We start from the raw sequence: 26,258 nt of genomic DNA on the forward strand, positions 1-26,258 counted from the left end.
AAATTATACGCGCTTTATACATCAAAATAATAAATGTAGTAATACCGTAAGTCTCTTCTGGACTCGCAAATACGGAGTATCGTTGAAACTGTGCTAGAACTTCTTGTACACGAATTAAAGTAACAACTCATTATATCTTAAATTGGTATATACATGCAATTTTGGAAAGTATTGCTGTCGTTTCTTTCTTTGAAAGCGAGAACTTGCCAACTTCAAGCTCGTCATTTATTTATGTATTACAAAAAGGACTTAAAAAGCAACCCCAAAGGTTTTTGTGAAATTTGATAGAATAAAGACTTTCACGGCCAGATGACTTTGCTGCTGGTAAACCTTTCGGTGTATGAGATCGTGGTCCACGAAACTCATCTATACCTAACGTTTCGTCCAAATCTATGCTGATCATCTTCAGAGGCCTTGTTTCTCCGCTGAGGAGCAACGCCTTTGAAGATGGCCAGCGCAGTTCTGGATGAAATACTAGGAATAAAAATGTTGTGTGGACTTTGTGAAATATGTTCTAATTTGTACAAAAAATACAATTTACTGCGAAAAGAATTAACGTCTTCCTTTGCACTCGAAAGTAAACGGAACAACGACGAAAACCAACAGAGGGAACATTCACCTACCGGTACCGGAATACAATTCATCTGCATATGTACTTTAATTAAAGATGTTCTTGTTTGCAAAAGAAGGCTACTAAAATAGCTAAGTTGTAATTTTTCTTTTATGCTTCGTAGATGGCCGAGAGTAAGTTATCTTTCAGTTCTTCTCAAATTTATTTTGTTTGTTTCACCAAGTGATCACCGTGTTTTGGATAGTTACTGGCACCTCCATGTTTCATGCTTTATTTGTAAATTATTGACAATGACAAATCTTACCTGCTAGAGGGCGCTCTTATATGTACATAACAACGAATATTACAGTACATACGTTTATTAAGTTTATAACACGGCCCTAAAATCTTTTAGAAACGCGAAGATAAAAAGAAAATATTAGAAGCGGCATGACGCGGACCGGCAAATCAGATATATCACACGTAACACCGAGATCTCCTGCTTACATGGCAGACGCTCTATCCATCTGAGCCACCGAGGACACGGAGGACATCGCGACTGCAGGGATTTATCTCTGGCACCCCTCCCGCGAAACCCACATTCTCAACGTACTGTCCCGCTCTACCTTCGTATTGCCCCCGCCCATTATACTCATTATTCGCGGCGCACTGCCGATTCCCGTAAGAGGTCGGGCACTTCAGCTTAGTTCCCAGAGTTCCGAACCTGTACAGAAATTGGAATAGAGATCGACATAAGCATAATTACCGCCCTTTTTATTGCTCATGAAAACTGCACATTCCATGTTGTACGACCATACAGCGAGACCTTCAGAGGAGGTGGTCCAGATTGCTGTACACACCGGTACCTCCAATACCCAGTAGCACGTCCTCTTGTATTGATACATGCCTGTATTCGTTGTGGCATATCATCCACAAGTTCATCAAGGCACTGTTGGTCCAGATTGTCTCACTCCTCAACGGCAATTCGGCGTAGATCAGTCAGAGTGGTTTTTGAGTCACGTCGTCCATAAACAGCCCTTTTCAATCTATCCCAGGCGTGTTCCGATAGGGTTCACGTCTGGAGAACATGCTGGCCCCTCTAGTCGAGCGATGTCGTTATCCTAAAGGAAGTCATTCACAGGATGTGTACGATGGGGCGTGAATTCTCGTCCATGAAGACAAATGCCTCGTCAGTATGCTGTCGATATGGTTGCACTATCGGTTGGAGGACGGCATTCACGTATCGTACAGCCGTTACGGCTCCTTCCATGACCACCAGCGGCGTACGTCGGCCCCACATAATGCCACCCCTAAACAGCAGGGAATGTCCATCTTGCTGCACTCACTGGACAGTGTGTCTAATGGGTTCAGCTTGACCGGGTTGCCTTCAAACACGACACTAACGATAGTCTGGTTGAAGGTATATGCGACACTCATCGGTCCATTCGGCATATTGTTGGGCCCATCTGTACTGCGCTGCTTGGTGTCGTGGTTGCAAAGATGGACCTCGCCATGGACGTCGGGAGTGAAATTGCGCATCATGCAGCCTATTGCGCACAGTTTGAGTCGTGACACGACGTCCTGTGGCTGCACGAAAGCATTATTCAGTGTTCTTCCGAGCTATAATCCGTAGGTAGCAGTCATTCACTGCAGTAGTAGCCCTTGGAAGGCCTGAGCGAGGCATGTCATCGACAGTTCCTGTCTCTCTGTATCTCCTCCATCTCCGAACAACATCGCTTTGGTTGACGCTAAGACGCCTGGACACTTCCCTTGTTGAGATCCCTTCCTGGCACGAAGTAACAATGCGGACGCTATCGCACCGCGGTATGGACCTTCTAGGCATGGTTGAACTAGAGACAACACGAGCCGTGGACCTCCTTCCTTGTGGAATGACTGTAACTGGTCTCCTGTCGGACCCCCTCCGTCTAATAGGCGCCGCTCATGCATGGTTGTTTACATCATTGGCCGGGTTTAGTGACATCTCTGAACAGTCAAAGGCCCTGTCTCTTGATACAAATTCCACAATCAACGTTTATCTTCAAGAGTTCTGGGAACAGGGGTGATACAAAACTTTTTTCGTTGTGTGTAATATCTTAAAGTGTATACATTTATTAACATTGACAATTTTAGTAAATTGGTCAACAACGTTTCGAGATTTTCTGTAGCAACATTTCCGCTTTATATGTTACCTATATATCCATGGGATGTTCCAAAAATATTCTTTCGCTGAAACATTGCCCTTACAATAACGAACACAACAACAAAAATCGACCAAATCGGTTAAGCTGTTATCAGGTGATGATGTTTCATACATCCGGCAATTGATTTCTATACATGTAGATTACGCCTGAGGCGTGTCCATGGCGTTGCGTGGAACACTGACATATAACAGAGAATTTAATGTAGTGGTATAGAAACCTTCATCTAACGCTGAAGTTACTGACAGCCAGTTTTTGTGCTCGTGAGAGTACGTGCAGGCAGTCCTCTGATGCCAACGTCCGCAGGCCCGGTGTCCTTCGACTTCGGCGGCAACTCGGCCCCTCTGGCGCCGCCGCTGGCCGCGACGACGTCCCCCGGGCGTCCCGACGGCGGCTCCAGCGCCGGACCCAGCGACGAGGTGGTGACGTCATCCGGCAGCCGCAACTCGAGCCAGCAGCCGGACGAGGTGACGGTGACGTATTCGCTGTGGGTGGGCACCGAGGTCTCCGAGAACTACTCGCTGACCCTGCGACCCGCGCGCAACTCCAGCTTCTACAACGTCATGATGCTCGCCGCCCAGCAGGATGAGCACTACCAGTGAGTCGCTCGCTGACGTCATCTGTATAGCCTGGCTCACACATTAAGTCCAAATATTTTTATGTAAAGCTGGAAGGGGACAAAGGAAAGGAAAGGGAAGAAACTAATGATATAAGCTACGTCTGGGATTTATGCTGAATCAGAGGCCGCGAGAGAAAATGTGTGACGCAGGGGGACTCGAACCCGGGGTCTCCCGCTTACTAGGTAGTTGCCTTTACCACTGCACCACCCGGACACAGGTTTATCGTAAATACCTTGACTATCTCAGTACGCTCCCCAGCTAATCCACACTCCCACCTAGCGCCACCTATCCACAGGCCCCGTCTATATCCTCCACACTCAATAATTTATAGATTCCCACAAGAGGTAAATGTGCATCCACATTGAAGGTTGTGGATTAATTGTCCATTAATGCAAATCAATTATATAAAAATGTTTGTCCCAAAAAACATTCGTATAACTGTTTCGCTTCGTTGGGCAATTAATCTAAAACCTTCAGTGTGGATTTACATTTACTTTGGCCCTCCAATGCGAATCTAAAAATTAGTGAGTTTGGAGAATATGGACGAGGACTGCGGATAGATGGTGCTGGGTGGTAGTGTGTGTCAGGCGGGGAGCATACCGAGATAGTCAATACACTTACGATCAACAGTGGTGTACTCGTTAAAGTAGCCGCCTAGTAAGCACGAGATTCCGGGTTGGCACATATTTTCACTTGTCGCTGCTGATTCCGCATACAGTGCCACACCACTAATTCTTTCCCTTTCCTTTCCTTTCATCCGCCTCCACCTTCAATTACGTCATATGTATCACAGCTGTGGATTCTGTCTACTGTCTGTTCTTTCGGACATGTCCTGAAGACCAGACCCCGCGCTTTTATATGATTAAATGTTTTTGTTCTGTAATTTAGCAGAGAGTGTTGTACCTAGGAACACACGATCATGAGAAAGAACAGGCATTGGAAGCCGCCATAAGCAGTTTCTTTCATTTTCCACTGTTTTTGTTGTTATTATAGAACATGAGGTTGTGTTTTGTGCAGCCTTGTAAGCTTTAAGAGTTCCACATATTTAAGTGTTAAGGGGGAAGTGGACGATGTGTTAGTATAGTCTGTCTATTTTGTATCCATGCAGCCACATTGCAATAACTGACGTGCTGCCCAGTTGAAAATTCGTAAGCATTTATGGCTTTCTTTTGCCATATGGACTTAGAGGAACTATTCACATCAAAAACATACGACTAGTAATCGCTTATTAGTCTCCAGTGCCATAAATAATACTGTTGTAATGTTGTTCGGTACATTGTCCTCAGTCACCAACATAAATATTGACATTTATACTCGTTACGTCCTGTATATCGAAGCCTTTTTTATGGTACGTTAGTCACAAATTAAAATTCTGTATATTTTTAAAATTAGTTTCATAACATATGGAAGCCATGCTTCGTCAGTCGTGCGTAGTCTTCTTGTGACCTTCAAGCGGAAGGTCTTTTCACCATGGAAAACTTGATATTTACAAAATAACTCAGTGTCTTCAACGTTTTAACAATTTTCCCGTCTCGAAAATGGCAATTTCTGTTACTTTACAACGGTTCTATTTCAAAATGTGTTTAACTTTGGTTTTTCAAACCACTATTTCTTATTTGCGTTTCAGTTACTGATGATTGGTGTATAATAGAATAATAATGTAACATACAGACTATTAAACATAGTACTAATAGGATTTTCTCAATTGCAAACCTTTAGATTTTCATATAGTATTTGTTGCTGGGTACATGACCATATTGTACCTTTGAACAGTTTTTCACATTTGGAAAAACCTTCCTTGTTGTTGGGTAATTTCTGAAGTTTCAGAAAATATCTGCAACAAACGTAAACTGAATCACGTCATTTGAAATGGAATAAGAAAACATATTGAACTTTTATTATAGGCGAAAGTGTTCCAAGATGCAGCACTCTCCCTTACTAACCACACAATCATCATCATGTAATCATCAACATATTGTTCTAATCACCAACACGATATATCGTCACGATTACATCATTACATGCCGGTTACATATCAGTATCATTATGCTAATTGATTGTCCACTAGCGCTATCTTATCACATTCTATATTAGAATGACCACCATCTCGTATCACTACTACTACCATCATAATGACCACAGTCATTGCGATCATCACATTACAAGCACAAACACCACCATTGTACCATCACTATTACCATCATAATTATTGTAGTACCAGCAACCACCACCAGTCGTAATGTGTACATGTTGCTACACTTGTTTTGTCTGTTGTAACCAACCATGCTGAAATTGCGTCAAGCCCACTTAACGGCTTCCCTGGTTCTGACTCTGTACAGGTTCGAGGCAACGGAGTGGCCTAATGGGCACTATGTACACACGCTAGCGGGTCGCAAGGAGGAGCCGGCCAGCTACCTGTTCTGGCTGCTGTACCAGACGCCCACACTGCCAAACCCTGCAGATCCTCCATCAAATCAACTCATCACACCTGTTGGTATGTTGTTTGAATTCTGTCACGCCAGTATAACAACACGAGCGGCGTTTCGTTTGTGACACAAAAGACTTCTCTCTGTTTTGCTAAATTTTCTGTTGATTTTCATCCATGGATGCATGACATAGATATAGTGATCTGAGGAAGTAAATTGAAAAGAAGTTGGGTTACAGTTCAGTGAGAATAATTCGAAGTAGAAGAAGAGCTTAAAACATTTTGTGTATGGAAAGATGAAGAACGTAGGGTAAATTACGGAATCAGAAGGAAGATTCAGTAGGGTACAGTACGCTGGTAGGCTATTAGTCGACAACATATTTCCACTGAAATGAATCAAACACTAAAATTAGTTTTAGTGTCATCGTGTTAAACGAGATCTATAGCTTTGAATCGGAATACAAACATGAAACCGAATACTACTGTCACATCTCATGTCGTCCAGTTGATATGTATTAATGACTAATAGTAATCCTGGATAATACTCAGTCGGCAAAAATGTTTACCTTCATTCCCGTGGTTATTGACACATCAAAATCGACCCCAGCAGACTAAAAGAGAATCGAAGGTCAAAGGCGTCAACCACCACCTGTTAATCGTGTCCATGTGCTTCAGAAACTCGACAACATATGGGCATCTTCTGCTGGAAAAGAAAAATCATGCCTTTCGCAGTATTCACGTTTCCTATTCTTCGTTTACGATGTGAGAAAATGACGAGTGCACAAATCTGTTGGTGGTCCTACAGCTGCTCCAGGTTCTACAGTTGATGTACTGCGCCATTTCCTCAGTTACTTCCTGAGCAAAGCATCTTCCCTGGCTGGCTTGTAAACATAATCTAATTCTTACAGCTGTATGCTTATAATCCAGACCACACTTCTGTCTTTTATTTATAAGAGGCGAGCCCCAACAGCAGGCCCTCAGTTCCACAGCTCCCGTGGGTCTACTTATCTTGTGGTCGTTCGACTGTCCGAGGTTGCAGGTCCACAGACTCATTTTATGCTTGAACGATTATAATTTTTTTTAATCATTTGTCTTCTGGCTGGTATGTTGCGGTCCGCCACGATTTTCTCTCCTGCACCAATTTCTTCATATCGGAGTAGCACTTGCAACCTACTTTGTTTGTTGAACGTATAGCAATCGTTGTCTTCCTCTGCAGTTTTTACAGCTCCCACTAGTCCCATGGAAGTTATTCCCTGATATCTCAACACGTGTCCTATCGCCCTGTCACATCTTCTTGTCAATGTTTCCCATACGTTCCTTTCTTCTCCGGTTCTACGAGTAACCACCCCTTTCCATATCCTATCACTCCTCTAAATTTTCAGCATTCTTCTGTAGCACTACATTTCAAATACTTCGATTCTCTTCTCGTTTTCCCACTGACCACGATTCACTGCCATACAATGCTGTGCTCCAAACGTACATTCTCAGAAATTACTTCTTCAGATTAAGACCGATATTTGATACTGGCATACTTCTTTTGGCCAGGAATTCCCTCTTTACCTGTGATAGTCTGCTTTTCATGCCCTCCCTGTTTCACAACCATGTATTATTTTGCTTCCAGGGTAGTAGACTTCCAATTTTTACGTTAAATTTCCCGCTATTTCATTTCTGGTACTTCGCATTACTTCCACCTTTCTTCGGTTTGCTCCCAATCTATATTCCGTACTTATTTCACTGTTCACTTTCATTCAACAGTCCTTGTAATTCTGCTTCACTTTCACTGAGGATAGTAAAATCACCAGCTAATCTTATAATTTGAATGAAAAATAGCAGCAACAGCTGCTATGAGAAGATTTATTGATTTTCCTTTGATTCACCACTAGTTCCGTGACTACAAAATCATATCGTCAGGTGTCAACGGCTGACCTAAACATCCAAAAAACTTCCTTTTAGTCTGTGTAGTGTAAACTATATAACAAAATTTCTGATTGCATTATAAATAACAAAAGGAAGGCCATGGACCTTTTTTAGACAGAGAAGACTCTCTCAATAAAACACAGGTGTCCCCTTCCATAACGCTGATCATAGTATAAAAAAGTAACGTCAGATAACTTGACAGTGAACTATACAGGGTGTTACAAAAAGGTTCTGCCAAACTTTCAGGAAACATTCCTCACACACAAATAGAGAAAGGATGTTATGTGGACATGTGTTCGGAAACGCTTTATTTCCATGTTAGAGCTCATTTTAGTTTCGTCAGTATGTACTGTACGTCCCCGATTCACCGCCAGTTGGCCAGTAATCCTGACTTCAGTGCTTGTGTTGACATGCGACTCACTGCTCTACAGTACTAGCATCAAGCACATCAGTACGTAGCATCAACAGGTTAGTGTTCATCACGAACGTGGTTTTGCAGTCAGTGCAATGTTTACAAATGCGGAGTTGGCAAATGCACATTTCATGTATGGATTAGCACGGGGCAATAGTCGTGGCGCAGTACGTTTGTATCGAGACAGATTTCCAGAACGAAGGTGTCCCGACAGGAAGACGCTCGAAGCAATTGATCGGCGTCTTGGGAGCACAGAACATTCCAGCCTATGACTCGCGACCTAGAACGAGGAGGACACCTGAAATGGACGAGGCAAGTCTTCGTGCAGTTGATGATAACCGTAATGTCAGCGTCAGAGAAGTTGCTGCTGTACAAGGTAACGTTGACCACGTCAATGTATGGAGAGAGCTACGGGAGAACCAGTTGTTTCCGTACAACGTACAGCGTGTGCAGGCCCTATCAGCAGCTGATTGGCCTCCACGGGTACACTTCTGCGAATGGTCCATCCAACAATGTGTCAATCCTCATTTCAGTGCAAATGTTCTCTTTACGGATGAGGCTTCATTCCAATATGATCAAATTGTAAATTTTCACAATCAACATGTGTGGGCTGACGAGAATCCGCACGCAATTGTGCCATCACGTCATCAACACAGATTTCCTGTGAACGTTTGGGCAGGCATTGTTGGTGATGTCTTGATTGGGCCTCATGTTCTTCCACCTACTCTCAATGGAGCACGTTATCGTGATTTCACACGAGATACTGTACCTGTGCTGCTAAAACATGTGCGTTTACAAGTACGACACAACATGTGGTTCATGCTCGATGGAACTCCTGTACATTTCAGTCGAAGTGTTCGTACGCTTCTCAAAAACAGTTTCGGTGACCGATGGATTGGTAGAGGCGGACCAATTCCATGGCCTACACGCTCTCCTGACCTCAACTCTCTTGACTTGCATTTATATGGGCATTTGAAAGTCTTGTTTACGCAACACCGGTACCAAATGTAGAGACTCTTCGTGCTCGTATTGTGGACGGTTGTGATACAATACGCCGTTCTCCAGGGTTGAATCAGCGCATCAGGGATTCCATGCGACGGAGGGTGGATGCATGTATCCTCGCTAACGGAGCACGTTTGAACATTTCCTGTAACAAAGTGTTTGAAGTCACGCTGGTACGTTCTGTTGCTGTGTGTTTCCATTCCATGGTTAATATGATTTTAAGAGAAGTAATAAAATGAGCTCTTTGTGTGTGAGGGATGTTTCCTGAAAGTTTGGCCGTACCTTTTTGTAACACCCTGTATATGAATTGAACATAGAACAAACAAGAATACTGATACTCAACCAAATTACAAAAGAATCCTGATGATAAATAATGACTGTCTCTGCGTCCGAACAGGCCTCATAAGGCCCGGCACCACCGACCGACCGCCATGTCATCCTCGACCCATAAGCGTCACTGGATTTGGATATGGGAGGCATGTGGTCAGCATACCGCTCTCGCAGTCATTGTCAGTTTTCGTGACCGGAGCCGCTTTATCTCAATCACGTAGCTCCTCAATTGGCCTCGGAAGGGCTGAGTGCACCCCGCTTGTTAACAGCGCTCGGCAGACACGGACGCTGATCCATCCAAGTTTTAGCCTATCCCGACAGCGCTTAAATTCGGTGATCTAACGGGAACCGGGATTGCCTCTGCGGAAAGGTCATTGGCGATAAATGATGATACTCGAGGGAAATTAAAAATCCGTTACAAGACCCCCAAATCAATGCTTACACAAGCAGCGGTAAGAGTACGTGAGCTCGGCGTCCCGACCCACAGTATGGCATATACTGACAACGTGGGAGTAGTACACGGAAATATTGCCCTGTCACACATGGATTAAAAGAAATGTCCGGCTAAGACGAGTCGTAGCTTCGATAATCATAAAAGACTCTGTACAGTGATGTAAGGGCAAATAGGGGGACATCAGTACAATAAAAAGTTGATGCACTGAAGTACCTCTTGGCAGAAAAATAAATAACAGCGAGACAAGTATATAATATCAAAAGACGTAATACTGGAATGGATTGTCTCCTATCAAAATGAAAAAAATAAAATAATAGGACAGTGTCCAGTCAAAGTGTCCACAAAATTCCAGTCAAGTTAAGCATCAAGTATTATAGTAAGATACACGCAAAAACCATCTACTTTTTTAAACGAGGCTGTCTTATTTAAAAGACCCGTGGGAAAAAAGAGTAAAAGTTATAAGACTTACAAAAATCCCTAATTAACAACGGACAGGCAAATGCAAAAAGCAGTAAAGACTATAAACTCCAAATTTTTTTTCTTTCACCTGAGATTCTCTCTGGATTCCAGCGGCTATCTGATTTGGTGAAGGCTGCCGGTCTTGCTTACGAGATGAAGGCAGAGCTCACCATCTGCAGCATCGTTGACAGAACCGACTGCGGACCTTTGGTGCAGAGCCGGGTGGAGGGTCTGAATCAGAGGGTCAGACGGTTTTGCGACCGTTTTGGCTGCAGATTCCTAGACTTGCGCCATAGGGTGGTGGGGTTTCGGGTTCCGCTGAATAGGTCAGTTGTAGTTGCGCTGGAAAAGTCCCTGAGCTTCAAGCGCTAATAGAAAGCACAGAAGCTGACATCGTTATAGGTACAGAAAGCTGGCTAAAGCCTGAAATAAGTTCTGCAGAAATTTTTACGAAGTCACAGACGGTGTTCAGGAAAGATAGATTAGGCAGAATTGGTGGTGGAGTGTTTGTGTCTGTCAGTAGTGGTTTAACTTGTAGTGAAGTCGAAGTAGATACTCCGTGCGAATTGGTGTGGGTGGAGGTTATACTTAACAGCCGAATTAATTTAATAATTGGCTCGTTCTACAGACCCCCAGACTCCGATGATACAGTTGCGGAACAGTTCAGAGAAAGTTTGAGTCTCGTAACAAATAAATACCCCACTCATACGGTTATAGTTGGTGGGGACTTCAACCTACCCTCGGTATGTTGGCAAAAATACTTGTTCAAAACCGGTGGTAGGCAGAAAACGTCTTCCGAGATTGTCCTAAATGCATTCTCCGAAAATTATTTCGAGCAGTTAGTCCACGAACCCACGCGAATTGTAAATGGTTGCGAAAACACGCTTGACCTCTTGGCCACAAACGATCCAGAGCTGATAGAGAGCATTATGACTGATACAGGAATTAAAGTGATCACAAGGTCATTGTAGCTAGGCTCAATACCATTTCTTCCAAATCCATCAGAAACAAACGCAAAATAATTTTATTTAAAAAAGCGGATAAAGTGCCACTAGAAGCCTTCCTAAAAGACAATTTCCATTCCTTCCGAACTGACTATGCAAATGTAGACGAGATGTAGCTCAAATTCAAAGATATAGTAGCAACAGCAATTGAGATATTCATACCTCATAAATTGGTAAGAGATGGAACGGATTCCCCGTGGTACACAAAAAAGGTCCGAACGCTGTTGCAGAGGCAACGGAAAAAGCATGCGAAGTTCAGAAGAACGCGAAATCCTGAAGATGGGCTAAAATTTACAGACGCGCGAAATTTGGCACGTACTTTGATGCGAGATGCCTTTAATAGGTTCCACAACGAAACATTGTCTCGAAATTTGGTAGAAAATCCGAAGAAATTCTGGTCGTATGTAAAGTACACAAGCGGCAAGACGCAGTCAATACCTTCGCTGAACAGTGCCGATGGCACTGTTATCGACGATTGTGCCGCTAAAGCGGAGTTATTGAACGCAGTTTTCCGAAATTCCTTCACCAGGGAAGACGAATGGAATATTCCAGAATTTGAAACACGAACATCTGCTAGCATGAGTTTCTTAGAAGTAGATACCTTAGGGGTTGCGAAGCAACTCAAATCGCTTGATACGGGGAAGTGTTTAGGTCCAGATTGTATACCAATTAGGTTCCTTTCAGATTACGCTGATACTATAGCTCCCTACTTAGCACTCATATACAACCGCTCGCTCACCGATAGATCTGTACCTACAGATTGGAAAATTGCGCAGGTCGCACCAGTGTTCAAGAAGTGTAGTAGGAGTAATCCATTTAACTACAGACCTATATCATTGACGTCGGTTTGCAGTAGGGTTTTGGAGCATATCCTGTATTCAAACATTATGAATCACCTCGAAGGGAACGATCTATTGATACGTAATCAGCATGGCTTCAGAAAACATCACTCTTGTGCAACGCAGCTAGCTCTTTATTCGCACGAAGTAATGGCCGCTATCGACAGGGGATCTCAAGTTGATTCCGTATTTCTAGATTTCCGGAAAGCTTTTGACACCGTTCCTCACAAGCGACTTCTAATCAAGCTGCGGAGCTATGGGGTATCGTCTCAGTTGTGCGACTGGATTCGTGATTTCCTCAGGAAGGTCGCAGTTCGGAGTAATAGACGGCAAATCATCGAGTAAAACTGAAGTGATATCAGGTGTTCCCCAGGGAAGCGTCCTGGGACCTCTACTGTTCCTGATCTATATAAATGACCTGGGTGACAATCTGAGCAGTTCTCTTAGACTGTTCGCAGATGATGCTGTAATTTACCGTCTAGTAAGGTCATCCGAAGACCAGTATCAGCTGCAAAGCGATTTAGAAAAGATTGCTGTATGGTGTGTCAGGTGGCAGGTGGCTAAATAACGAAAAGTGTGAGGTGACCCACATGAGTTCCAAAAGAAATCCACTGGAATTCGATTACTCGATAAATAGCACAATTCTCAAGGCTGTCAATTCAACTAAGTACCTGGGTCTTAAAATTACGAACAACTTCAGTTGGAAGGACCACATAGATAATACTGTCGGGAAGGCGAGCCAAAGGTTGCGTTTCATTGGCAGGACACTTAGAAGATGCAACAAGTCCACTAAAGAGACAGCTTACATTACACTCGTTCGTCCTCTGTTAGAATATTGCTGCGCGGTGTGGGATCCTTACCAGGTGGGATTGACGGAGGACATCGAGAGGGTGCAAAGAAGGGCAGCTCGTTTTGTATTATCGCGTTATAGGGGAGAGAGTGTGGCAGATATGATACACGAGTTGGGACGGAAGTCATTACAGCATAGACGTTTTTCGTCGCGGCGAGACCTTTTTACGAAATTTCAGTCACCAACTTTCTCTTCCGAATGCGAAAATATTTTGTTGAGCCCAATCTACATAGGTAGGAATGATCATCAAAATAAAATAAGAGAAATCAGAGCTCGAACAGAAAGGTTTAGGTGTTCGTTTTTCCCGCTCGCTGTTCGGGAGTGGAATAGTAGAGAGATAGTATGATTGTGGTTCGATGAACCCTCTGCCAAGCACTTAAATGTGAATTGCAGAGTAGTCCTGTAGATGTGATGTAGAGTTACCAACAACGTCAGAGGAAGTCATTACCACGATAGAAAACGTAGGTGCAAGTACCTGGCCACACATAGCAATTGTATTCAGAGCAGAAGAGAGCCAGGTTCAAATTTCGTAAGTATCAAAGAATCACACACCGGGCCCAAAGTATTTGCCAACTCCACTAGAAAGAACATGTCACCTCCACTTAACGGCCACATCTCTTTCGCTTGTCTTCCTTGTAGATAATCAAACTTGTACAAAGGGCGTTCAAAATTGTTTTTCACCGTCGTCTCTAACTCTTTTATTTTTTGCAGGGGGAGAAGTTTTTGTGAACATACTTGGGGAACATTTAGCTATACATTGAGCCTACTCAATGTAGCCTCCATCAGCTGTGACGCTTATAACCCAACGCTTTTTCCTGGTGTGAATGCATTTTGGTAAAACTCTGGGGATAGACTTTTACACCATCGTTTGACACAGGAAATAAGGTCTTTCTCACTATCAAATGTGTTACCGTGCAGGTGGGCCTTCAGACGACCAAAGAGGGAAAAATCAGCCGGAGCGAAGTGCGGACTGTAGGGAGGGTGAGAAACAATTTTCCAACCTATTTTCCTGATTTTCTCGTGCGTCATAAGGGCTGTATGGGGTTTGACATTGTTGTGGTGTACTCTTATGAGCTGACCCTGAAGCTGTGGTCTGTGGGTCTTGATGGCATGCCTCAGCTTGTCCAATCACAAACAGTAGCGGTTAATTGTGGAGCCAGATTCCAAAAAGTCAATGAAAACGACACCACACTGATCCCAGAAGGAGGCCATCACCTTTCTGTCTGCTGTTCGTCAAAGTATTGGTTGCTTCTTCCGAGGGGAACCCAGGTGACGCCACTCCACAGATTGGGTTTCCCTCTCAGGTTCGGACAAAAACAGCCATGTTTCATCCTGGGTAATAACTTCCTTCAAAACACTGTTTCCACTCTTCAGCAAAGGTCTTAATGAGACCCTCGCACACATTCTTCCTCATCGTTTTCATGTCTCTTGTCAATAATGTAGGCACCCAACGTGCACAGATTTTTCTTTACCCTAGTGACTATACAAGTGAAGCCACACTACCCAATGACAAACGAGCCATTTCAGCAAGCTGTCATGTTGTCACACATCTGTCATTTTGGATGATTTGGTCAATGGTCTCCTTATTCACATCACTCACTGCCGTCGATGGTCAACCGCACCGTGCATTGTCCAGTAGAGAGAAATCACTTCCTTTAAACTTATGCAACCACCGCTGGATTCTGCTGCGATCCACTGTGTCCTCCCCATAAACAGGGAGCAACTTCCTGTGATCGATGTGGCAGTGTCATCGCCGGTCTTGAAGAGGAACTCCATCACCGACCGTTGTCACAACCTAACATCTACATCACGGTCCATTATGGCTCACATGTAAATGAAAGAAACTACTTTTATATACCACCTTATAGCTAAATAATCCAAGTATGTTCACGAAAAACTTCATTCTTCTCCTTCAAAAATTAAAAAATAGAGACGACTGTGCAAAACGTTTTGAACGACCTTTATAATTACGCTACCATGCTTTGTTGTCTAATCGATGGGGTTGACGAGGAATTTTGAGGCAGTGTACTGCTGGATGGATTATATAGAAAAGGGTTGAATGGGGAGTTGATAGATATAATCAATAAGTCTTTCATTCAAATACAGAGGCTGGAGGAAAATGAGGAAAGGACGCATGAACAACGTGAAGATGCTAAGCAAGCCTACAGGTTGCGTTGTTTTATTTCTCTGTGGAACATCCTTAATACATTGCAAGCGTCAATTGTGTTCACAAAAGTGTTCTATGTAGTTGTGAGTGCTTTACGTCCAGCTAAGCGAATTCGAATTTGGGCAAATTGTTGCTGTTCATGTACTGGATGCTCTCAAAACTAAGGTTGCCGAGATGTTTAGTGTTTCAAGAGCCACCGTACAGAAGATTTACATCACATACTGGGAAAGCACGGAAACATCTACCGCTACATCCCACGCGGACGGAAATGCGTGTTGTGTGATCGTGACAGACGGTGAATGAAAAAGGACTGCGATGAAAAATAGGACGACAACTGTAAAGTAACTGCGCAACTGTATGTTGCACTTGCGAATCCTGTCAGTACTAAAACAACACGAAGGAAACTCCAGAAGTAGGGAATTCCAAAACCACACGTCAGTGGTGCAAATAGCCGTAACAGGAAACCGTGGTACAGAGGCCATATAACATTGGTTGTGTAGAAATGGAAGAAAGTCATTTGGTCGAATGAGTCTTGTTTCACACTGTTTCCAGCTTATGCCTGAGTTTGCGTCCCAAAAGGGAAACATGATGGGGGTTCGCTGATGACTTGGGCAGCCATATTGTGGTATTCCATGGGCTCGCTGTTACTCTCCAAGATCGCATTACTGCCAAGGATTATGTGAACGTACTGTTTGACGAGGTCCCTCCCATGGTACAATGTTTCTTCCCCATCTGAGATGCTGGGTTACGAAAGGGCCTCTATTCACATAACGTGCATGTTACATGACTGATTTGTAAGCAGGAGGATGAATTGTCACATCTCCCCTGTCCTCTACAGTCGCCAGATCTTAATATTATTGAGTCTTTGTGGTCTACTTCGGAGAGAAAGATACGTCATGGCTGTCCACTTCCATCAGCGTTATCTGAACTTGCCAATGTTTTGCAGTAAGAGTGCTATAAGATCCCCATGAAAACCGTTGACGACCTGTATTTACGAGGTGAGTCAAATGAAAACCTTAAATTTGTAATAACAAATGAAATTTCCCCCCGTTATCCTGTACGTTGGTAAGCACGCTACAAACAGCGTGCAGAATGGCCTGTAGATGGCAGCATAGTGCAGATGTACACATACCGTCGCAGTATCAGGATAACTTGCAACGTGCACCAGGGAAGAACAGCTTTCTGTTATTCGGTTTTTGCGTAGTGAAGGTGCGACAACTATTGAAATTCATTGACGAATGAAGGTTCAGAAAGATGATGCGTGTTTGCCAGAGCATCAAGTCTGCAAATGGAGTAGGAAGTTCGCAAATGGTGTGACTTCAGTGGAAGATGCTCCTCGTCCAGGTTAGGTACAACTAGTTGTGACTCCACAGAACATTGCAGCAGTTGAAGCCATAGTGAAGGAAAACCGTCGAGTGACACTGAATGACATTGCAGGTTTACAGATGTGGCTCAGCACACCACATTGTGCAAGATGTGCTCCCGTTTCACAAAGTGTCTGCAAGATGGGTGCCACGGCAGCTGACTCCTGAAATGAGGGAACGACATGTTGATGCTTGTGTAGAACTTCTTCGGCGCTTTGAACGAGAAGATGATGGCTTCCTTGCAAGAATCGTTACTGGGGACGAAACCTGGGTTCACTTCCACCAACCGGAAACAAAGAGAGCGCGCAAGGAATGGCGCCATTCCACATCACCAAAACCAAAGAAGTTTCGAACAGAAACATCAGCAGGGAAGGTTATGCTGACTCTCTTTTGGGACGAAAAAGGCGTCATTTTGGAGCATTACATGCCTAGAGGGACCACCGTCACCAGTGCATCATACACAGATCTCCTCAAATATCATCTGCGGCCTGCAATCAAATCAGAGCGACGTGGATTGCTGTCAGCAGGTGTCCTTTTGCAACATGACAATGCAAGGCCCCACACTGCCCGTACAACAGTTGCAGCAACCACAGACCTGCGTTTTGAGTGTCTCCCTCATCCTCCATACTCACCAGACCTTGCCTCAGGTGATTTCTATGTGTTTGGAAGCCGGCCTGTGTAGCCGAGCGGTTCTAGGCGCTTCAGTCTGGAGCCGCGCGATCGCTACGGTCGCCGGTTCGAATCCTGCCTCGGGCATGGGTGTGTGTGATGTCCTTAGGTTAGTTAGGTTTAAATAGTTCTAAGTTCTAGGGGACTGATGACCTTAGATGTTAAGTCCCATAGTGCTCAGAGCCATTTGAACCATTTGTTTGGACCACTCAAAGACGCAGGAGGAGGAAAGAAGTTCCGTTCTGATGAAGAGGTACGCCACGCGGTGCATGAGTGGTTGCGCTGAGTACCAAAATAATTTTTTTCTAATAGAATTTATGCACTTTATAAGCACTGGAGGACTTACACTGAGAGTGGGGGACATTATGTTGAAAAGTGATACATCTTTCTACAACCTCTGCACAATAAATAATATTTTAAAAAATACCGGGTGATCAAAAAGTCAGTATAAATTTGAAAACTGAATAAATCACGGAATAATGTAGATAGAGAGGTAAAAATTGACACTCGTGCTTGGAATGACATGGGGTTTTATGAAGGATGGCGCTCCAACCCGTATTGCTAGACGCGTGAAAAATCTCTTATGCGCGTCGTCTGGTGATGATCGTGTGCTCAGCCGCCACTTTCGTCATTCTTGGCCTCCCAGGGTCCCCAGACCTCAGTCCGTGCGATTATTAGCTTTGGGGTTACCTGAAGTCGCAAGTGTATCGTGATCGACGGATATCTCTAGGGATGCGGAAAGACAACATCCGACGCCAATGCCTCACCATAACTCCGGACATGCTTTACAGTGTTGTTCACAACATTATTGCTCCACTACAGCTATTGTTGAGGAACGATAGTGGACATATTGAGCATTTCCTGTAAAGAACATGATCTTTGCTTTTTCTTACTTTGTTATGCTAATTATTGATATTCTGATCAGATGAAGCGCCGCCTGTCGGACATTTTTTGAACTTTTGTATTTATTTTGTTGTAATAAAGCCCCATGAAATTCCGAACATGTGTGTCAATTTGTACCTCTGTGTCTACATTATTCCGTGATTTATTCAGTTTTCAAATTTATACTGACTTTTTGATCACCCGGTATTTAAGATTTTCATTTGACTCACCCTCTTATCCAATTCGCAACGACTGCGCGGTATTAGGCATCATAATCTATTGTGTGTATGGTGTTCCCATATTTTTATCCAGTGCGTTTGCGCGCTCACGCTTGTGTGTGTGTGTGTGTGTGTGTGTGTGTGTGTGTGTGTGTGTGTGTGTGTGTGTGTTTTTGTTTTTTTTTGTCTTTGACATAATCAGAAGTTTGAAGCTAACAAGACTAATTTCGTGCCCTTTTCCTGTCTGCAGGTGTTGACGGGCTGTTCGTGGACGAGGGTGACCACTACCTGTTCTGGTACAAGAAACTGTAACGGCAGACGCGCGTCATGGCGTCTTCTCTTCCCTTCTCGCCGATACCCTCTTCCGGGTTTTCTTGTTTTCAACAATAGTTCAGAACTGTTTTTTCGACAAGCTACCCAGAATTGAATTTGAAAAAACGATAATGAACTTTTTTTGCAACTTATCATTACTGCCTTTTGTAACACGCACTCTCCGAGGAATGTGGAGGGTGCTGGAACTAGGTTGTCGAATTTTCCGTAATTTTGCTACTGGCATCATAAATTTGTCAGAAAATTAGGCGAATCACATTGTTGTTTTACGGAATATACAAAAAGAACCTACTATCCTAGTGAATACTCTGAGATTTGTATTGCAACATTTTCTGTAACACTTGACCACAAACTGTGTGGGTTTTCAGTATCTTCGTGTGAACTCCTTTCATATACATCACTTCTCCATTATACATACTACAAGCTACCCAAAAACCTGACGTAGCCAAATTACCTTCAAAATGCGAAAAGCTGTACAATTACACCTGTTTAAAGTAGATTCCTCTAAACACACCTAAGTAGTAAAAATACGCTCAGACGTTAAAGTTTGGCACAGAAAGCTTCACTTCACCTGTTTCGGTGAAATATGGAAGCAAACGCTAGTCACACAACTTATCTCCAGTTTAATAGTGTGAGGTGTTCAGCTCATTGTGAAACTGCGTTTTCTATACAGTATTATAAGTTCTGACATGTCTAAGAGAAACGTGCTAGTCATTTGCAGAGAGAACCGAACTCATAGAGCAATCCTTCCTTGTGGTGAAATTGATTCAACACTTCTTTCATGGCACTATCACATTGCATGATTCAAGGTACAAAGCTGACTACCTTCAACACTTCAGGTTTGACAGGTATTTGTTTGAAAATTGTGAATGTAACATTAAAATACTCCCTCATGTAATTATTATCGACATTGGTACTGAGCACTTTTTTATTTGTAATAGAATTATCTCATGAAAAAAATTCAGCTCACTGAAATTACTTGCATTTTTCCAGATAACGTAGTTAAAATGTTGACAAAATTTATGAGTTTAATTTGGCTGTATGACGATAGCATTTACATGAACCATTATTTTAGTGAAGCATTGCCACATGCTGTAAATGCTCTCTAAATGAAAAGTATTTTTAAAGAGCCATATTAGTTTTAATAACATAAATCTTATGGATGTACATGAATTGTAATTTTGTCTCTTCCACTGTTTTCCTAGCTTAACTCATTTTCACTGCTTCTGAGATGTTTCTAGCTGTAAAAGATATTGTCAGTCTTTATGGATCATAGGATTGTTAATATCACAGTTTTTTCACAGTTAACACAGAATTTTACCTTTTGCAACAATTTATTTTCAGAATCTGCCTTCACAACAGCAATGAGCTGTTCTCGAGTCAGTGATGTGGCAGTAGATTCTATGTGATTTCTGGCACAACTCTAAAACCCATGATTCTCATCCACACTTATCAATTTATATCAAGAAACTGTACCCTACTTCTTGTTCACTGAGTGCTATTATTTGAAGTGGGAGCTAAAGTGATTTCCTACGTTAACGTAAAATGGGAAATTACCTGCATGTGATTCTGCTGGAATTTATTGTGCTAGGCATTTTAAGTTCTAAAATAACTGTGAATGTGAATCAAAGTCAATCCAGAATCCAATTTTATCAAAAAATATCAACCAAAAATAATAAATTACGAAAATGATTCCTTTCTCACATTCACAACTGAATTAACTAATTACACTCTCCTCCATAAATTTACTTTGTGTCCTTTAACATGAGACAATATATTTACTTAAGGCTAGAAATGAAATGGTGACAAGAAAAGCCGATGGAAATCAATGTTATATTTTTTTGTATATGAAAGTGAGAATTTTTGTTTTCTTTTCACCATAATAAGCTTATCTCCAAGTGGAACCTACTATTCCCTTGTGTTTGCCTTTGACAACAATGCACAAAACAGCTAAAAAGGGAGAATGAATTTCCAGCTAGTTACTTTTAAGGTTGCTTATGAGATAACGCCAATGGTGAAGATTAGCTAGCTTTAACTTGGCACAGCTCTTCTGTTGTCTTTCACTCTGTAAGTTATAAGGAAAAGGAGGAGAATTATGAAGTTGTTGTACACAATAATGAAGAATCAGAACAATAAAGATTTGTGTTCCGTGCCTTTTTTGGACTAGAATAGATTTTGTTTATAGATACAAGCTGTACATTAGCAGCTTGGGTTTCATGAGAGAGTAGGACTCTATGCCTGGCATTGTATGTGACTTGTAATTAAGTTAAGAGTTCTGCAAGATGGAAAACATACGTTTGTCATCCGCCATATACATATAACTGCATACTACATATAAATGTGAACTGAACAATAAAGGTTTCTTATAACAACTTAACTGTGTAAGGTACGTACATCATATACCTCTGTACCAAAGATCACTAGCAAGCAGATTTTCTTCATGATGACTAAATAGATTCTTTGGATAAGTATGAGTATAGCACATGGGTTCCCAACCTTTTCCTCCTATGCAATACCTTGTTTTGGAAGTTAAAAAATGTTAAAAAACAAGAACTTGTTATATTTAGTGATTAGTTCCGTTTCAAATCGCGACTAGTACCACAGAAATGATAATAAAATTAAAAACAGCAGTATCGTCAAAACGTCGACCAAAATGCCCTCTCACTCAGAGATTATCAAGGAGCGTTTATTCACCTTTCGTGGAACATGACTAACCTTGGTCTAGTATTAAGCACTGTTAAAGCAAACAGTGTGTTAATCTACTGCGATAAACCGTAGATATTTTGCAGGGGTAAGCAAGTATCTTAGAAATTCCTAAATTTCATTGATCCATAATAAAATGTAATTAATCACTTGCAGATGTAATACCCATTATATTTGCTACCATCTTTCTGTTACTACACTACTCAATTACTCTCTCATCAGTAACGAAAAATATATGAAAAATGCTAATGTATATAGATTATCATATTTGTAGCCATAATACAAGAAATAAAAGTGTTTGTTGAAGATTCAGGGAGTGAACTGGTTTCTGCAGAAAGGGTAATTAAGAAGCTGACTATAAGCACGAGACAGAAAGTGTAAATCATCAGAAATTCATGAAATAATCAAAAGTGCACTTTTTTAGTCACTCATAAAAATCATCTTTACTGTCAAAGTTTACCCTTCACACATATATGACAAACTGGAGCTGGCAACGCTGTCACGAAGTGCAGCGCATCGGAATGCAAAGAGGAACATGAATCACCCCGCATTCCGAACACATGTCCACATAACGTCTTTTATTTATTTGTGTGTGAGGAATGTTTCCTGAATGTTTGGCCGTACCTTTTTGTAACACCCTGTATATAAATGACCTAGTAGATAGTGTCGGAAGTTCCGTGCGGCTTTTCGCGGATGATGCTGTGGTATGCAGAGAAGTTGCAGCATTAGAAAATTGCAGCGAAATGCAGGAAGATCTGCAGCAGATAGGCACTTGGTTCAGGGAGTGGCAACTGACCCTTAACATAGACAAATGTAATGTATTGCGAATACATTGAAAGAAGGATCCTTTATTGTATGATTATATGATAGCGGAACAAACACTGGTAGCAGTTACTTCTGTAAAATATCTGGGAGTATGCGTGCGGAACGATTTGAAGTGGAATGATCATATAAAATTAATTGTTGGTAAGGCGGGTACCAGGTTGAGATTCATTGGGAGAGTCCATCAACAAAGTAGGTGGCTTACAAAACACTCGTTCGACCTATACTTGAGTATTGCTCATCAGTGTGGGATCCGTACCAGATCGGGTTGACGGAGGAGATAGAGAACATCCAAAGAAGAACGGCGCGTTTCGTCACAGGGTTATTTGGTAACCGTAATAGCGTTACGGAGATGTTTAACAAACTCAAATGGCAGACTCTGCAAGAGAGGCGCTCTGCATCGCGGTGTAGCTTGCTCGCCAGGTTTCGAGAGGGTGCGTTTCTGGATGAGGTATCGAATATATTGCTTCCCCTACTTACACCTCCCGAGGAGATCACGAATGTAAAATTAGAGAGATTAGAGCGCGCACGGAGGCTTTCAGACAGTCGTTCTTCCCGCGAACCATACGCGACTGGAACAGGAAAGGGAGGTAATGACAGTGGCACGTAAAGTACCTTCCGCCACGCACCGTTGGGTGGCTTGCGGAGTATAAATGTAGATGTAAACGTTATAAGAAATAAATTTTTCACATGAAAATAGCCTATTACATGACTGTGGGATCCACTAAACAGCACCCATGTGTCTACTAACATTGCAGTACACAACTATAACTGGTTTTGTCAAGTTTATGTAAGGCATTTCCCCATGGAGTATACAAACAGTGAATATATTGATGTGCTTTCGGTGCTGAATGCATCCTATAACCGAGCTTCTGCTGCCGCTAGTCCATGTGCTGCACAGTACCCTCAAACGCGCCATCCTTATAAGAAAGTTTTTCCTCGCCCGAAGCAACGCCTGCGGGAAACCGATAATCTTCATCCAAACGTCGTCCAAGGACTAGCCGTACTCCACAAACAAAGGACGCGATTCTTGAAACCATTCCCCAATCACCTCATCAAAGCACCTGTGATATTGCAGAGCAGTTCCAGGTATTTCAAGTACTCGTTGTTGAAATGTCGTACGACACACTATTTAAATGCAGCGTTTCCAGGGAAATGGATTGGTCGTGGACATCCAATGTTCTGGCCTCCGAGTTCCCCAGCCCTTAATGCACTAGATTTTTATTTGTGGAAACACTTTAAGGAACAAGTTTGTAGCACTCCACTCGTAGGTGTACACGACCTAATAGCTGGCGTGCATGCCGTTTCGGCAGTAGTGGATGCAGGTGTAATTCATAGGGTCCAGCAAAGTAAGGTCCAGCGAGTGGCGAAATGTTTGCAAATGCAAGATGAAGGTATTGAACATCTTCTCTAAAATGAACGTTGCTCGCACGTGTACATACCAGCCTTGTGAAGATAAGCCTGGACGTCAAACGTACATATGGAATAGCCCGGGGACTGGGTGTTTGTGTTGTCCTCATCATTTCATCATCTTCCTCATCATTCGTGACAGAGGCTAAATAGGACTATGAAAAAAACTGGACTGTGAAAAAATTGGGACTTTGTACGGGCGCTGATGACCGCGCAGTTGAGCGCCCCGCAAACCAATCATCATCAAACATATGGAGTAACTGCGCGTAGTATAATATGCAGTCTCATGTTGCATACCTATTGTGTCTTTTCTACCTCACTGGATACATTTGATGTTACTACATCCGCTGTTATTTTCTATTGATTTTATTTGTGTCACAGATGGAACAAAGTGGTGTTTTACGTCTGCCATAAGTTCGTGTTATGTCTGAGTATTTAAATAAAGCTAACACTAACAGAAAGAAAAACACAAAATACCGCATTGCGAAAGTGTAAATTGGATACGATTTGATGCTTTAACTGAAAAAATGTGTTTGGCGCGAACGTGATTAGAACATCGGCAAGTCTGTATATTTATTTGTTCCGCAAGGCACTACGTCGTCTCACGGAGCTAATGGGGCATTGTCTTCGGAACAGCGCAGCGTTGGGCACCTGCTCTTGGCCACGATGCACGTAGTTGCCAGAGCCTCGTGTGGTTTTTTTCCTCCGTCGCTTTTCTGTTGAACCTATTGGAGGAACTGTGCTTTGCTAGATACACTATTACTCTCATTTGAGATGAGGAATCGCATGCCGATTTGCCGACCGCCAAGTGCGGAATTATTTTTTCACCCTGTTTATACCTCCAGTTCAGCCATTGGCTGGCTTCCATCGGCGTCTTGCTTCCGCCACTGTCTACACACCAGTCGTCAGTCGGACGTGCAGCCAACCTCCTAAGGCTTTACCGCGCAGCCGCTGGTCAACGAGCCGTCAGCTAGCCACTATGGATCCGACATTTGAGCTGGTATGCCGAGGCGAGGCCTCTCATTGGTTACCATCACCAAACACCGAGCGATGAGGCGCAGTGGTTAGCACACTGGACTCGCATTCTGGAGGACGACGGTCCAGACCTGCGTCCGGCCATCCTGATTTAGGTTTTCCAGATTTCCTTAAACAGCTTCAGGCAAATACCGGGATGGCTCCTTTGAAAGGGCACGGTCGGCTTCCTTTCCCATCCTTCCCGAACCCGATGAGACCGATGACCTCGCTGTTTGGTCCCCTCCCGCAAATCAACATAACACTCCAGCCAGCCTTAGAGAGTCCTGGATTCGACTCGCAGCTTCTGCACGCTCCTGCCAGGCCATTTGAAAAGAGTTCGTCAGTCCAGCTGCAAGTTTGCTCCGCTCCGAAGCGACACCAACCTTGCATCAGCAAGGCCAAAGTCGCTGCCTCCTGCCCCTGTTAAAACGTCTCAGCAGACTCGCTCTGTGCCGCTAGCCATGGTCAGCATATACTGTGTGGGAAACGTTGAAAATAAAGAATGTTTTGAGACGGGATTCTTAACTCCACACAAGACGCGGTACACGAAGATGCCGTCCTCGTGCCCCATAGCCTCCAACAAACGCTACTCTGAGAGCGGAAGTGGCCTTCCTTCAACAGTCGTCAAAAGTAGCACTCAACATAAACACTGCACAATCACACTTCCTTCATCCTTAAGCAACCATACTGTCCAGTTGAATCTCTACAATCTGGTAAGTTAACTCGCCCGCCAACCCGTGGAAAATATTAACAATTTTCTTAAATAAGAACCAAGCTTTCGCGACGGCACTTTTGTACGAAACATCCTCGGATTTACTAACGCGTCAAATCAGAGTAAAACCTCAAGCTTTCGACGACTTCCACCATCGTCCTCGTCAGGAGCAACTGACTGGCAAAAGTGGTGCTCTGGTGGCCTTATACAGCCCAAGGACGGCTTCCGATTGGTCGGAAGTTACGTCATACTGCCGCAGATGACGTTCCCGCCGTAGCGTAAACATTGCAACGAATATCCATGGCTCTTCTCTGCATCGAGAGCTCGCTTCCATGCACCATTAAGATTATATCCCCTATCATGGTTGAAAGTTATCTGCCGGCCGAGGTGGCAGAGCGGTTCCAGGCGCTACAGTCTGGAACCGCGCTATCACTACGGTCGCAGGTTCGAATCCTGCCTCAGGCATGGATGTGTGTGATGTCCTTAGGTTAGTTAGGTTCAAATAGTTCTAAGTTCTAGGGGACTGGTGACCTCAGAAGTTAAGTCGCATAGTGCTCAGAGTCTTTCTTTAATAAAAAAAAAGTTATCTCATACATTGTTATTTCTACAGCCTCAACGAGGGAAAAGCCACGGTTGTTCTTAATACCACTGCATATCACATTGTTGTTGGAAGAAAGCACGTACAAATATCTAAAACGGGACCCAACTGTGTAGCATAGCAGGGAAACGATGGACCTCCTGAAGAATACCGGTTTACCAGAGGATGTTACCAAAAATCTTAGAGCATGAGCTCCAAGATCTCCTAGGCTGGATTACGTAAAGTCCTCAAGGAAGGTATTCCATTCAGGCCAATTGTAAGAGACATCGCTGCTCCCACCAACAGGCTGGCCAAATATTAAACTAAGTT

At 43.1% G+C, this 26,258-nt stretch overlaps 1 protein-coding gene across 1 annotated transcript in view; it reads left to right on the plus strand.

Annotated features, from left to right (window-relative positions):
- Positions 1-21,062, plus strand: part of LOC126285316 (uncharacterized protein CG3556-like) — a 597,333-nt gene extending 576,271 nt beyond the window's left edge. The window contains exons 9-11 of the mRNA XM_049984616.1: positions 3,055-3,346; positions 5,708-5,862; positions 18,611-21,062. Coding sequence (XP_049840573.1) covers positions 3,055-3,346; positions 5,708-5,862; positions 18,611-18,672 — 509 coding nt within the window. The 3' untranslated portion in view covers positions 18,673-21,062. The remainder of the gene's footprint in view (positions 1-3,054; positions 3,347-5,707; positions 5,863-18,610) is intronic.
- Positions 21,063-26,258: the final 5,196 nt, after the last annotated feature.

The sequence above is a fragment of the Schistocerca gregaria genome, chromosome 8 (genome assembly GCF_023897955.1).
Source record: "Schistocerca gregaria isolate iqSchGreg1 chromosome 8, iqSchGreg1.2, whole genome shotgun sequence".
NCBI classification, from domain to species: domain Eukaryota; kingdom Metazoa; phylum Arthropoda; class Insecta; order Orthoptera; family Acrididae; genus Schistocerca; species Schistocerca gregaria.